Below are 12,210 nucleotides of genomic sequence, written 5' to 3'. Positions count from 1 at the left end.
CCTTAAATATACTCAATGACCCAGCCTCCACAGCTCTTTGGGGTAGAGAATTCCAAAGATTCATGACCCTCTGAGGGAAGACATTTCTCCTCGTCACCATTTTAAATGGGTGACCCCTTATTCTGAAACTATGCCCCCTAGTGCGAGATTGCCTCACAAGGGGAAACATCCTCTCTGCATCTACCGTCAAGAATCTTATACGATTCAATATTGCCTCTCATTCTTCTAAACTCCAAATGAGTACAGGCTCAACCTTCATAAGACAAACTTCATCCCACGAATCGACCTCCTTTAAATAAGGAAGCCAAAACTGTAGTGGCTCTGGATCCAGTGGGAAGTCACACCGGGTGTAGTAGCTCTGGATCGAGTGGGGAGTTACACCGGGCGTAGTGGCTCTGGATCGAGTGGGGAGTTACACCGGGTGTAGTGGCTCTGGATCCAGTGGGGAGTTACACCGGGCGTAGTGGCTCTGGATCCCGAGTTACTCCGGGTGACGGTGAGTTTTTCTGCTGGTTTGTGGTGTGAGAGATAGCTCCATCACAAGGTGGAGCAGGAAGAGGAGACTGCTCTGTCTTTAAATAACGATTCACCCCGACGCTATTCAAAGGCTGTGCTTTTGCAGTGCGTTTAATACAGAGCTGCCGCATGTCAATTCTCAGAGAGGGAGGGGAGAGATGGGTGGAAGTATATGAAGGCACAAACACCTGGTTAAAAAAAATCCCTGATCACAGCCATTATCCAAATGATCCCTTTTATTAAACACAGCTTTTTTGAGTTTTTTTTAACCAATAATAACTGAGCCCCTGGAAGCTTGTGGTCCAGAAATGTAAAGTGGGGTGTAAATTGAAAAATCTGCAGTTTACGCTTAAAACCCAGAAATCACCCAAATGGTCCAGAGAGACGGAACCCGGCTCCCAGACACAACTCCAGTGTATCTGAAGCAGGAATACAACTTGGTGCTTGAAATTATTGGTCAGAATTGTTTTTTTATTCGCGTTAAATGTGACCAGAAGAATTTATTTTAAAATATTCACTTTTTTTTTAATTGTGCTGGGCGAGGCTGCCAGGAATAGCAGCACATCTGGTGGTTTAAAATGTGCACAGACACTGCGGCGGAGGCTCGGGATTTCACCGCAGGTGAGTTCGGTGTGTGAGGGGCTGAGACCAGGAGGCGGAGAGTGTGGGCCGGGGCTGAGACCAGGAGGCGGAGAGTGTGGGCCGGGGCCGGGGCCGGGGCCGGGGCCGAGACTGGGCCGGGGCTGAGACCAGGAGGCGGAGAGTGTGTGAGGGGCTGAGACCAGGAGGCGGAGAGTGTGGGCCGGGGCCGGGGCCGGGGCTGGGGCTGGGGCTGAGCGCTCGCTGGGAGGACCAGACTGGACCTTGTCTCTGTGCTGGGAGATCTCCAACATATTTAAAGCAGACGGTGAGGAGGGTGGTGAGATTTAAAGAGGGGTATTCTGGCCTAGGATACATTCCAGATTATGCACATTTCTCGGTAATTGTGTTCAAGATATGTTTTAATTCTCTTAAACTCGCTCGGCTGTCACTGAGTGTGCTGCAAAAGTCTCTTTACCTCCAGTCACATTTGACCCCGCCGAATGACCGGTAGAGTTTGCTCCAATCTTCAGTGTTGCAGGTAAACGCTGCTCATCGTTCAGCAGCCTGACGTTTTGCAGTAATGTTGGACTGAATCGTAAAACGATCTGGAACGTTCTTCAAATGTCAGCAACAAACTGGGAGGAATTGGGAAGAGGCAGAGGTGCTGGTCACTGGGTGGTGTTCTCATCTGCTGAGTCCGAACTCGTGTGTGCAGGGGCGGGGGGAGGTGAGTATTACATGGTGTGTTATGTCAATCTGTTTAAATACAGTTTAGTTCCACTCCAGCGGGGAGCTTGTTGACTGTGAGGTGGAGCATGGCAGCGAGAAAGATTGAGAAGAGGGTTGGGGCGATGACACAGCCCTGTTTGACCCCGGTCCGGACGTGGATTGGGTCTGTAATGGATCTGTTGGTAAGGATCACGGCTTGCATGTTGTCGTGGAGCAGGCGGAGGATGGTGACGAACTTTTGGGGGCAGCCGAAACGGAGGAGGACGCTCCATAGACCCTCGCGGTTGACAGTGTCAAAGGCCTTTGTAAGGTCGAAGAAGGCCATGTATAAGGGCTGGTGCTGTTCTCTGCATTTTTCCTGTAGCTGTCACGCTGCAAAAATCATGTCCATTGTGCTCCGTAGGGGATGAAATCCACACTGTCACTCCGGGAGGAGTTCCTCGGCCACGGGAAGAAGACAGTTGAGGAGGACTCTAGCGATGACTTTCCCGGTGGCTGATAGGGAGATTCCTCTGTAGTTGCCGCAATCAGACTTCTCTCCTTTTTTAAAGATGGTCACGATTACTGCATCTCTCAGATCCCCCGGCATGCTCTCCTCCCTCCAGATGATAGAGATGAGGTCATGTATTCGTGCCAGCAGTGCCTCTCCGCCGTACTTCAATGCCTCAGCAGGGATTCTGTCCGCACCCGTAGCCTTGTTTTTGAGCTGTCTTATGGTTTTTTCTACCTCGTGCAGTGTTGGGGTCAAAACTACAGAACCAGTGGGAACCTGTTCAACCTGCACCGTCTCCAGGCCAGATCCAAGACCACCCCAACCTCTGTCGTCGAGCTACAGTATGCGGACGACGCCTGCAACTGCGCACATACAGAGGCCATGCTCCAGGACACAGTCAACGTATTTACTGAGGCGTACGAAAGCATAGGCCATACATAAACATCCGGAGACAAAGGTCCTCCACCAGCCTGTCCTCGCCGCACAGCACTGCCGCCCCCCCCAGTCATCAAGATCCACGGTGCGGCCCTGGACACTGTGGACCACTTCCCATATCTCGGGAGCCTCCTATCAACAAGAGCAGGCATTGAGATCCAACACCGCCTCCAGTGTGCCAGTGCAGCCTTCAGTCGCCTGAGGAAGAGTGTTTGAAGACTAGGCCTTCCAAACTGCCTCCAAGCTCATGGTCTACAGGGCTGTAGTGATACCCGCCCTCCTGTATGGCTCAGAGACATGGACCATGTACAGTAGGCACCTCAAGTTGCTGGAGAAATATCACCAAAGATGTCTCCGCAATATCCTACAAATCCCCTGGGAGGACAGGCACACCAACATCATCAGACTCCTCACTCAGGCTAACATCCTCAGCATTGAAGCACTGACCACACTCGATCAGCTCCGCTGGGCAGGCCACATTGTCTGCATGCCAGACACGAGACTCCCAAAGCAAGTGCTCTACTCGGAACTCCTTCATGGCAAATGAGCCAAAAGCGGGCAGCGGAAATGCTACAAGGACACCCTCAAAACCTCCCTGAAGAAGTGCAACATCTCTACTGATACCTGGGAGTCCCTGGCCCAAGATCGTCTTAAATGGAGGAAGTGCATCTGAGAGGGCGCTGAGCACCTTGTCTCAACGCCGAGAGCATGCAGAAATCAAGCACAGACAGCGGCGAACCAGTCCCACCCACCCACCTTCCCTCATCGACTATCTGTCCCACCTATGACAGAGTCTGTGGCTCTTGTATTGGACTGTTCAGCCACCAAATAGAAACATAGAAACATAGAAAATAGGTGCAGGAGCAGGCCATTCAGCCCTTCTAGCCTGCACCGCCATTCAATGAGTTCATGGCTGAACATGAAACTTCAGTACCCCATTCCTGCTTTCTCGCCATACCCCTTGATCCCCCGAGTAGTAAGGACTTCATCTAACTCCCTTTTGAATATATTTAGTGAATTGGCCTCAACAACTTTCTGTGGTAGAGAATTCCACAGGTTCACCACACTCTGGGTGAAGAAGTTTCTCCTCATCTCAGTCCTAAACCCCTTATCCTTAGACTGTGACCCCTGATTCTTCCTGCATCTAACCTGTCTAAACCTGTCAGAATTTTAAACATTTCTATGAGGTCCCCTCTCATTCTTCTGAACTCCAGTGCATACAAGCCCAGTTGATCCAGTCTTTCTTGATAGGTCAGTCCCACCATCCCGGGAATCAGTCTGGTGAATCTTCGCTGCACTCTCTCAATAGCAAGAATGTCCTTCCTCAAGTTGGGAGACCAAAACTGTACACAATACTCCAGGTGTGGCCTCACCAAGGCCCTGTACAACTGTAGCAACACCTCCCTGTACCCTGTACTCAAATCCCCTCGCTATGAAGGCCAACATGCCATTTGCTTTCTTAACCGCCTGCTGCACCTGCATGCCAACCTTCAATGACTGATATACCATGACACCCAGGTCTCGTTGCACCTTCCCTTTTCCTAATCTGTCACCATTCAGATAATAGTCTGTCTCTCTGTTTTTACCACCAAAGTAGATAACCTCACATTTATCCACATTATACTTCATCTGCCATGCATTTGCCCACTCACCTAACCTATCCAAGTCACTCTGCAGCCTCATAGCATCCTCATCGCAGCTCACATGCCACCCAACTTAGTGTCATCCGCAAATTTGGAGATACTACATTTAATTCCCTCGTCTAAATCATTAATGTACAATGTAAACAGCTGGGGCCCCAGCACAGAACCTTGCGGTACCCCACTAGTCACTGCCTGCCATTCTGAAAAGTCCCCATTTACTCCTACTCTTTGCTTCCTGTCTGACAACCAGTTCTCAATCCATGTCAGCACACTACCCCCAATCCCATGTGCTTTAACTTTGCACATTAATCTCTTGTGTGGGACCTTGTCGAAAGCCTTCTGAAAGTCCAAATATACCACATCAACTTGTTCTCCTTTGTCCACTTTACTGGAAACATCCTCAAAAAATCCCAGAAGATTTGTCAAGCATGATTTCCCTTTCACAAATCCATGCTGACTTGGACCTATCATGTCACCATTTTCCAAATGCACTGCTATGACATCCTTAATAATTGATTCCATCATTTTACCCACGACTGAGGTCAGGCTGACCGGTCTATAATTCCCTGTTTTCTCTCTCCCTCCTTTTTTAAAAAGTGGGGTTACATTGGCTACCCTCCACTCGACAGGAACTGATCCAGAATCAATGGAATGTTGGAAAATGACTCAATGCATCCGCTATTTCCAAGGCCACCTCCTTAAGTACTCTGGGATGCAGTCCATCAGGCCCTGGGGATTTATCGGCCTTCAATCCCATCAATTTCCCCAACACAATTTCCCGACTAATAAGGATTTCCCTCAGTTCCTCCTCCTTACTAGACCCTCTGACCCTTTCATTCACTTCAGGAGTGGAAGCAAGTCTTCCTCGATTTCGAGGGACTGCCTATGATGATGATGGAGTTTAAATACAAAGCTATTAGAATACAATAAAACTAGAATTTTAAACACCGTTTTGTATATTTTATGTTTGTGGAAGTGTGAGTATTTGGCAGAGCACAGATTAGATACAGAGTAAAGCTTCCTCAACACTGTCCCATCAAACACTCCCAGGGCAGATATAACAACAACTTTTATTTATATAGAACCCTTAACATAGTAAAATGTCCCAAGGTGTTTCACAGTAGTGTTATAAGACAAAACAGATAAATTTGACACCGAGCCACGTAAGAAGAAATTACAGATGACCAAAAGCTTGGTTAAAGAGGTAGGTTTTAAGGAGCGTCTTCAAGGACGAAAGAACATAAGAAATAGGAGCAGGAGTAGGCCACCTGCCCCTCGAGCCTGCTCCACCATTTAACATGATCATGGCTAATCTGATCGTGGACTCAGCTCCACTTCCCTGCCCGCTCCCCATAACCTTATCGCTCAAAGATCTGTCTATCTCCGCCTTAAATATATTCAATGACCCAGCCTCCACAGCTCTCTGGGGCAGAGAATTCCACAGATTTACAACCCTCTGAGAGAAGAAATTCCTCCTCATCTCAGTTTGAAATGGGCGGCCCCTTATTCTAAGACTATGTCCCCTAGTTTTAGTTTCCCCTATGAGTGGAAACATCCTCTCTGCATCCACCTTGTCGAGCCCCCTCATTATCTTATATGTTTCGATAAGATCACCTCTCATTCTTCTGAACTCCAATGAGTAGAGGCCCAACCTATTCAACCTTTCCTCATAAGTCAACCCCTCATCTCCGGAATCAACCTAGTGAACCTTCTCTGAACAGCTTCCAATACAATTATATCCTTCCTTAAATAGGGAGACCAAGACTGTACGCAGTACTCCAGGTGTGGCCTCACCAATACTTTGTACAGTTGTAGCAGGACTTCTCTGCTTTTATACTCTATCCCCCTTGCAATAAAGGCCAACATTCCATTTGCCTTCCTGATTACTTGCTGTACCTGCATACTAACTTTTTGTGTTTCATACACAAGGAACCCCAGGTCCCTCTGTACTGCAGCACTTTGCAATTTTTATCCATTTAAATTATAACTTGCTTTTCTATTTTTTTTCTGCTAAAGTGGATAACCTCACATTTTCCCACATTATACTCCATCTGACAAATGTTTGCTCACTCACTTAGCCTGTCTATATCCCTTTGTAGATTTTTTTGTGTCCCCACAATTTGCTTTCCCACCCATCTTTGTATCATCAGCAAACTTGGCTACATTACACTCGGTCCCTTCATCCAAGTCATTAATATAGATTGTAAATAGTTGAGGCCCCAGCACCGATCCCTGTGGCACCCCACTAGTTACTGTTTGCCAACCGGAAAATGACCCATTTATCCCGACTCTCTGTTTTCTGTTAGTTAGCCAATCATCTATCCATGCTAATATATTACCCCCAACCCCGTGAGCTTTTATCTTGTTCAGTAACCTTTTATGTGGCACCTTATTGAATGATTTCTGGAAATTCAAATACACCACATCCACTGGTTCCCCCTTATCCACCCTGCTCGTTACATCCTCAAAGAACTCCAGCAAATTTGTCAAACATGATTTCCCTTTCATAAAACCATGCTGACTCTGCTTGATTGAATTATGCTTTTCCAAATGTCCTGCTACTGTTTAGAAACATAGAAACATAGAAAATAGGTGCAGGCGTAGGCCATTCGGCCCTTCGAGCCTGCACCGCCATTCAATGAGTTCATGGCTGAACATGAAACTTCAGTACCCCATTCCTCCTTTCTCGCCATACCCCTTGATCCCCCTAGTAGTAAGGATTACATCTAACTCCTTTTTAAATATATTTAGTGAATTGGCCTCAACAACTTTCTGTGGTAGAGAATTCCACAGGTTCACCACTCTCTGGGTGAAGAAGTTTCTCCTCATCTCATCTCAGTCCTAAATGGTTTACCCCTTATCCTTAGACTGTGATCCCTGGTTCTGGACTTCCCCAACATTGGGAACATTCTTCCTGCATCTAACCTGTCTAAACCCGTCAGAATTTTAAATGTTTCTATGAGATCCCCTCTCATTCTTCTGAACTCCAGTGAATACAAGCCCAGTTGATCCAGTCTTTCTTGATATGTCAGTTCCGCCATCCCGGGAATCAGTCTGGTGAACCTTCGCTGCACTCCCTCAATAGCAAGAATGTTCTTCCTCAAGTTAGGAGACCAAAACTGTACACAATACTCCAGGTGTGGCCTCACCAAGGCCCTGTACAACTGTAGCAGCACCTCCCTGCCCCTGTACTCAAATCCCCTTGCTATGAAGGCCAACATGCCATTTGCTTTCTTAACCGCCTGCTGCACCTGCATGCCAACCGTCAATGACTGATGTACCATGACACCCAGGTCTCGTTGCATCTCCCCTTTTCCTAATCTGTCACCATTCAGATAATAGTCTGTCTCTGTTTTTACCACCAAAGTGGATAACCTCACATTTATCCACATTATACTTCATCTGCCATGCATTTGCCCACTCACCTAACCTATCCAAGTCGCTCTGCAGCCTCATAGCATCCTCCTCGCAGCTCACACTGCCACCCAACTTAGTGTCATCCGCAAATTTGGAGATACTACATTTAATCCCCTCGTCTAAATCATTAATGTACAATGTAAACAACTGGGGCCCCAGCACAGAACCTTGCGGTACCCCACTAGTCACTGCCTGCCATTCTGAAAAGTACCCATTCACTCCTACTCTTTGCTTCCTATCTGACAACCAGTTCTCAATCCCTGTCAGCACACTACCCCCAATCCCATGTGCTTTAACTTTGCACATTAATCTCTTGTGTGGGACCTTGTCGAAAGCCTTCTGAAAGTCCAAATATACCACATCAACTGGTTCTCCCTTGTCCACTTTACTGGAAACATCCTCAAAAAATCCCAGAAGATTTGTCAAGCATGATTTCCCTTTCACAAATCCATGCTGACTTGGACCTATCATGTCACCTCTTTCCAAATGCACTGCTATGACATCCTTAATAATTGATTCCATCATTTTACCCACTACTGAGGTCAGGCTGACCGGTCTATAATTCCCTGTTTTCTCTCTCCCTCCCTCTTTTTTAAAAAGTGGGGTTACATTGGCTACCCTCCACTCGATAGGAACTGATCCAGAGTCAATAGAATGTTGGAAAATGACTGTCAATGCATCCGCTATTTCCAAGGCCACCTCGTTAAGTACTCTGGGATGCAGTCCATCAGGCCCTGGGGATTTATCGGTCTTCAATCCCATCAATTTCCCCAACACAATTTCCCGATTAATAAGGATTTCCCTCAGTTCCTCCTTCTTACTAGACCCTCTGACCCCTTTTATTTCCGGAAGGTTGTTTGTGTCCTCCTTAGTGAATACTGAACCAAAGTACTTGTTCAATTGGTCTGCCATTTCTTTGTTCCCCATTATGACTTCTCCTGATTCTGACTGCAGGGGACCTACGTTTGTCTTTACTAACCTTTTTCTCTTTACATATCTATAGAAACTTTTGCAGTCCGTCTTAATGTTCCCTGCAAGCTTTCTCTCGTATTCTATTTTCCCTGCCCTAATCAAACGCTTTGTCCTCCTCTGCTGAGTTCTAATTTTCTCCCAGTCCCCAGGTTCACTGCTATTTCTGGCCAATTTGTATGCCACTTCCTTGGCTTTAATACTATCCCTGATTTCCCTTGATAGCCACGGTTGAGCCACCTTCCCTTTTTTATTTTTATGCCAGACAGGGATGTACAATTGTTGTAGTTCATCCATGCGGTCTCTAAATGTCTGCCATTGCCCATCCACAGTCAACCCCCTAAGTATCATTCGCCAATCTATCCTAGCCAATTCACGCCTCATACCTTCAAAGTTACCCTTCTTTAAGTTTTGGACCATGGTCTCTGAATTAACTGTTTCATTCTCCATCCTAATGTAGAATTCCACCATATTATGGTCACTCTTCCCCAAGGGGCCTCGCACAACGAGATTGCTAATTAATCCTCTCTCATTACACAACACCCAGTCAAAGATGGCCTCCCCACTAGTTGGTTCCTCGACATATTGGTCTAGAAAACCTTCCTTTATGCACTCCAGGAAATCCTCCTCCACCGTATTGCTTCCAGTTTGGTTAGCCGAATCTATGTGCATATTAAAGTCACCCATGATAACTGCTGCACCTTTATTGCTTGCACCCCTAATTTCCTGTTTGATGCCCTCCCCAACAATGGACTCCAGCATTTTCCCAACGACAGATGTTAGGCTAACCGATCTATAGTTTCCTGCTTTCTGTCTGCCTCCTTTTTTAAATAGGGGTGTTACATTTGGGGTTTTCCAAACCGTTGGGACCTTCCCAGAATCCAAGGAATTTTGGTAGATTACAACCAATACATCCACTATCTCTGCAGCCACTTCTTTTAAGACCCTGGGAAGCAAGCCATCTGGTCCAGGGGACTTGTCCACCTTTAGTCCCATTAGTTTACTGAGTACTACTTCTTTAATAATGAATGTTCCTCCCTCTCTATAGCCCTTGATTATCCCCTATTGGGATGTTTTTAGTGTCTTTTATCATTAAGACCAATGCAAAATATTTGTTCAAAGTCTCTGCCATTTCCCTGTTCCCCATTATTAATTCCCCCTCTGGGGGACCAACATTTACTTTAGCAACTCTTTTCCTTTTTTACGTACCTGTAGAAACTCTTACTATCTGTTTGTATATGCCGTGCTAGTTTACTTTAATAACCTATCTTCCCTCTCCTTTAAGAAAGAGAGGTGGAGAGCTTTGGGGAGTGAGTTCCAGAGCTTGGGGCCCAGGCAGCTGAAGGCACAGCCACCGATGGTTGAGCAGTTATAATCAGGGATGCTCAAGAGGGCAGAATTTGAGGATCGCAGACATCACGTGATGCTGAAAGAGATTAGAGGTAGGGAGGGGTGAGGCTCTGGAGGGATTTGTAAACAAGGATGAGAATTTTGGAAATTGAGGCGTCGTTTAACTGGGAGCCAATGTCGGTCAGCGAGCACAGGGATGATGGGTGATCGCGACTTCATGCGACTTAGGGCTGTCGAGTTTTGGATGACCTCAAGTTTATGTAGTGTAGAATGTGGGTGGCCAGTCAGAGTGCATTGGAGTAGTCAAGTCTAGAGGTAATGAAGGTATGCATGAGGGTTTCAGCAGCAGAAGAGCTGAGGCAAGGGCAGAGGTGAGCAATATTACGGAGATGGAATTAGGCGGCTTTTGTTATGCTGCAGATGTGTGGCCGGAAGCTCATTTTTGAATCAAATATGACGCCTTGGTTGCAAACAGTCTGGTTTAGCCTCCGCTAGATGACAGGGAGAGGGATTGTGTCAGTGGCTAGGGAACGCAGTTTGTGGCGGGGACCAAAGACAATGGCTTCGGTCTTTTTCAATATTTAATTGGAGAAAATTTCTGCTCATTCAGTACTGGATGTCGGACAAGCAGTCTGCCAATTTAGTGACCATAGAAGGGTCAAGAGAAGTGGTGAAGAGGTAGAGCTGGGTGTCATCAGCGACCATGTGGAAACTGACTCCGTGTTTTCGAATGATCTCACAAAGGGGCAGTAAATAGATGAGAAATAGGAGGGGGCCAAGAATAGATCCTTGGGGGACACCAGAGGTAACGATGGGGGTGTAGGAAGAGAAGCCATTGTAGGAGATTTTCTAGCTACGATTAGATGGATAAGAATGAAACCAGGCGAGTGCAGTCCCACCCAGCTGGACGATGGTGGAGAGGCGTTGGAGGAGGATGATGGAGTGGTCAACTGTGTCAAAGGCTGGAGACAGGTCCAGAAGGACGAGGAGGGGTAGTTTACCTTTGTCACAGTCACAGTACAAGGGAGTAAGCTATCTTAGTTCTGGTCCTGTGTAATGAGACAGGAATAATAAACGATCTCCTAGTAAAAGATCCTCTAGGAATGAGTGATCACAGTATGGCTGAATTTGTAATACAGATTGAGGGTGAGGAAGTAGTGTCTCAAACGAGCGTACTATGCTTAAACAAAGGGGACTACAGTGGGATGAGGGCAGAGTTGGCTAAAGTAGACTGGAAACACAGACTAAACGGTGGCACAATTGAGGAACAGTGGAGGACTTTTAAGGAGCTCTTTCATAGAGCTCAACAAAAATATATTCCAATGAAAAAGAAGGGCGGTAAGAGAAGGGATAACCAGCCGTGGATAACCAAGGAAATTAAGGAGAGTATCAAATTAAAAACCAATGCGTATAAGGTGGCCAAGGTTAGTGGGAAAATAGAAGATTGAGAAAATGTTAAACGACAGCAAAGAATGACTAAGAAAGCAATAAAGAAAGGAAAGATAGATTACGAAGGTAAACTTGCGCAAAACATAAAAACGGATAGTAAAAGCTTTTACAGATATATAAAACGGAAAAGAGTGATTAAAGTAAATGTTGGTCCCTTAGAAGATGAGAAGGGGGATTTAATAATGGGAAATGTGGAAATGACTGAGACCTTAAACAATTATTTTGCTTCGGTCTTCACAGTGGAAGACACAGAAACCATGCCAGAAATTGCTGGTCACAGGAATGTGGGAAGGGAGGACCTTGAGATAATCACTATCACTAGGGGGGTAGTGCTGGACAGGCTAATGGGACTCAAGGTTGACAAGTCCCCTGGTCCTGATGAAATGCATCCCAGGGTATTAAAAGAGATGGCGGAAGTTATAGCAGATGCATTCGTTGCAATCTACCAAAATTCTCTGGACTCTGGGGAGGTACCAGCGGATTGGAAAGCAGCTAATGTAACGCCTCTGTTTAAAAAAGGGGGCAGACAAAAGGCAGGGAACTATAGGCCGGTTAGTTTAACATCTGTAGTGGGGAAAATGCTTGAAGCTATCATTAAGGAAGCAATAGTGGGACATCTAGATAGGA

At 46.4% G+C, this 12,210-nt stretch overlaps 1 protein-coding gene across 7 annotated transcripts in view; it reads left to right on the top strand.

Annotated features, from left to right (window-relative positions):
• The first annotated feature begins 560 nt into the window (after window positions 1-560).
• Window positions 561-12,210, top strand: part of LOC139269091 (cyclin-dependent kinase 2-associated protein 1) — a 40,339-nt gene continuing 28,689 nt past the window's right edge. For 2 of the 7 annotated variants that reach the window (XM_070888172.1, XM_070888171.1), the window contains exons 1-2: window positions 889-1,137; window positions 10,074-10,226. In XM_070888172.1, the coding sequence (XP_070744273.1) occupies window positions 10,166-10,226 (61 nt within the window). In that variant the 5' untranslated portion in view covers window positions 889-1,137; window positions 10,074-10,165. Of the gene's footprint in view, window positions 1,138-1,353; window positions 1,424-10,073; window positions 10,227-12,210 lie in introns of those variants that run through there. The other 5 variants (XM_070888175.1, XM_070888174.1, XM_070888170.1 and 2 more) reach the window with 4 other exon arrangements.

The sequence above is a fragment of the Pristiophorus japonicus genome, chromosome 8 (genome assembly GCF_044704955.1).
Source record: "Pristiophorus japonicus isolate sPriJap1 chromosome 8, sPriJap1.hap1, whole genome shotgun sequence".
Lineage (NCBI taxonomy): Eukaryota > Metazoa > Chordata > Chondrichthyes > Pristiophoridae > Pristiophorus > Pristiophorus japonicus.
Note: the sequence above shows the minus strand (reverse complement) of the source record. Positions and strands in the feature narration are given on the sequence as shown.